Genomic DNA, 2154 nt, shown 5'->3' with positions numbered 1-2154 from the left:
GAACTCTAACAAGGGCAAAACTTTGGTCCAGTACTCCTGCCCTTTGGCATGGCAGAATAATGGCGACGGGACATGAGAAGGCATATTCCTAAGAGAATGTTGTGAACGCGAATTAGTTGGTTTTGCCGACATCTCTTGTTCGAGGAAACTAGTGTCATCTTGAGTATCCGATTACTTACTTACTACTGGGTCGTACAAATACGGTCGCGTACGTTGCACTGTCAACACAATGTGTCTCGGCCGTTGTGATTTACAAATGTATAAAATATATTCACTTTCGAGTTGTGTGACTCGAACCAGGTGTAAAACTGGTGGTTTTGATTTTAACAAGTGTTCTTTTAAAGGCAAGTAGAAGCTGCGAAACTGCTGACTGAGTCGGACAACTTGGTCCGAGTCATCGTCCGTGAACCATTCAACGGAAACGTCGGTACACAAAGTAGTACGGTGTTATAGTGCGTCAGCGCCGCACTGATAACGTTGTTCTGGATGGTGGTGAAACTGATATATTTAAAATCACGTCAAGTGAGACAGAGCGAATTGTGATAAGTCTCATCGGCTGGTTCAGAAATGGTCATCCAAATCGGCCAAACTACTGCGGGCTAGAAATCACTGGCAAGGAGGTCAAACCGTTCTCAAACTAAAGAAAGGGGGAGGCAGGTGGAACAGAGATCAATGAGTTTTCGAGTTCAGTGAGACCAACGGTAAACGTCGGTCGCTAACGGAAGTCCGTGTGAATAAATACGGGTTGCGGTAGTGACCAGATCACTGTGACATATTCTCTCTCACACAGCAGACAACTCATGAGGGATAACTGCGCCGACAGCAAACACCGAACGCCGCGACAACTATCACATCCTGTGACACTACCCCATCCAGCCAAACATGCTGTCTGGAAAGGAAAACCAACAACACTACCTTACCCAGTGTCGGGTAAGTTTGTGGAACCGGATTTTTCACAGGCCCACTCTGATTCAGTGGTACGCCGCGACATCACATCCTGTGACACTACCCCATCCAGCCAAACATGCTGTCTGGAAAGGAAAACCAACAACACTACCTTACCCAGTGTCGGGTAAGTTTGTGGAACCGGATTTTTCACAGGCCCACTCTGATTCAGTGGTCGCGCAGGTTTCAACGCAATTTCGGTCGGATTCCAGTCGCCTCAGCAACCAACGATAATCGGGATGGTTCCAGCCCTTGTCGGTTTAGAGGTACCCTGTAAGTAATAACGAAGGTGTGTCTTTGTCAAGGACATGACTGCTTTCGGCCAACTGCATTTGAGTGAGATTTCTTCCGAAAACCGGTCAAGGATATAGGACTGTTTTCGTATTCTGTCTGACAAACGCCTCCTCTTAAGACAAACCATAAGGCTTAGCATGAGCGCGCGAATGAGCACACGAAATCCGGCACTTGACAGTTTCTGTCTCAAACGGAACCTGGAAGTGAGTCTGGAGACGACGCACCCAAATTTGGGTACTATGCAGTAGACAAGGAAAACCCATTCAGCTGGAAATCCTTATGGGTAGATTGAGTGAGAGTGTATTGACATGTTCTTTCCTCTTGCTTGTAATCAGATGACTGTCCCAGTGTTTTGCAAGCACTCAATTTTGGCACTAACGTCAGAAGTACAGTGCGCTTCACCCTTGACGCAGTCATGACCTTTGCAGTATGTCAAATGACCTTGTACTAACTCGGACGGCAATAATTTCACTCGGTCGCAGAGTATTGGCTAGTTGGTGGGTGGACCAATTTGGAGCCAAAGGCCAGGTCGGTTTCCGCAGGCGAGAGAGCTCCGCACTGATGTGATGTGGACAATGCACTTGGGTGTCCTAATGGATGTCCGGTAAGCGGGCCGGCTGGGCGTTCACCAAGCACCAAGCACGCACGCATACGCACATATCCGGCCGCCAGACCAGCTGGCGGACAGGTTCGCTTCTGCCACCGATACATGCATTGTGTGTGAGAAAAGTCTGTCCGGAATGCCCAGATATCCACATGGCTCAGAGCGAAACTTGAGGCCTGTCTGGTGACCATTTATTGCCTAAATTGCATATTCTTGCGCAAACGAGATGGCTCCATTTTACCTGTTGTGGGCAATCTGACCATGTGCCTCCTAAACACTCGACTGAAAAGAGATACCAAACAGAGATACTG

General features: G+C 48.1%; 1 protein-coding gene across 1 annotated transcript; it reads right to left on the bottom strand.

Moving 5' to 3' along the window:
- Positions 1-1707: 1707 nt before the first annotated feature.
- Positions 1708-1950, bottom strand: T265_09339 (hypothetical protein; the record flags this gene model as incomplete). Its single annotated transcript, XM_009175379.1, has 1 exon — positions 1708-1950. The coding sequence occupies one exon, from the start codon at positions 1948-1950 to the stop codon at positions 1708-1710; it is 243 nt and encodes an 80-aa protein (XP_009173643.1).
- Between the last annotated feature and the right edge of the window lie 204 nt (positions 1951-2154).

The sequence above is a fragment of the Opisthorchis viverrini genome, assembly GCF_000715545.1.
Source record: "Opisthorchis viverrini unplaced genomic scaffold opera_v5_269, whole genome shotgun sequence".
Taxonomy (NCBI): domain Eukaryota; kingdom Metazoa; phylum Platyhelminthes; class Trematoda; order Opisthorchiida; family Opisthorchiidae; genus Opisthorchis; species Opisthorchis viverrini.
This window is presented reverse-complemented; position numbering and strand designations above follow the sequence as displayed.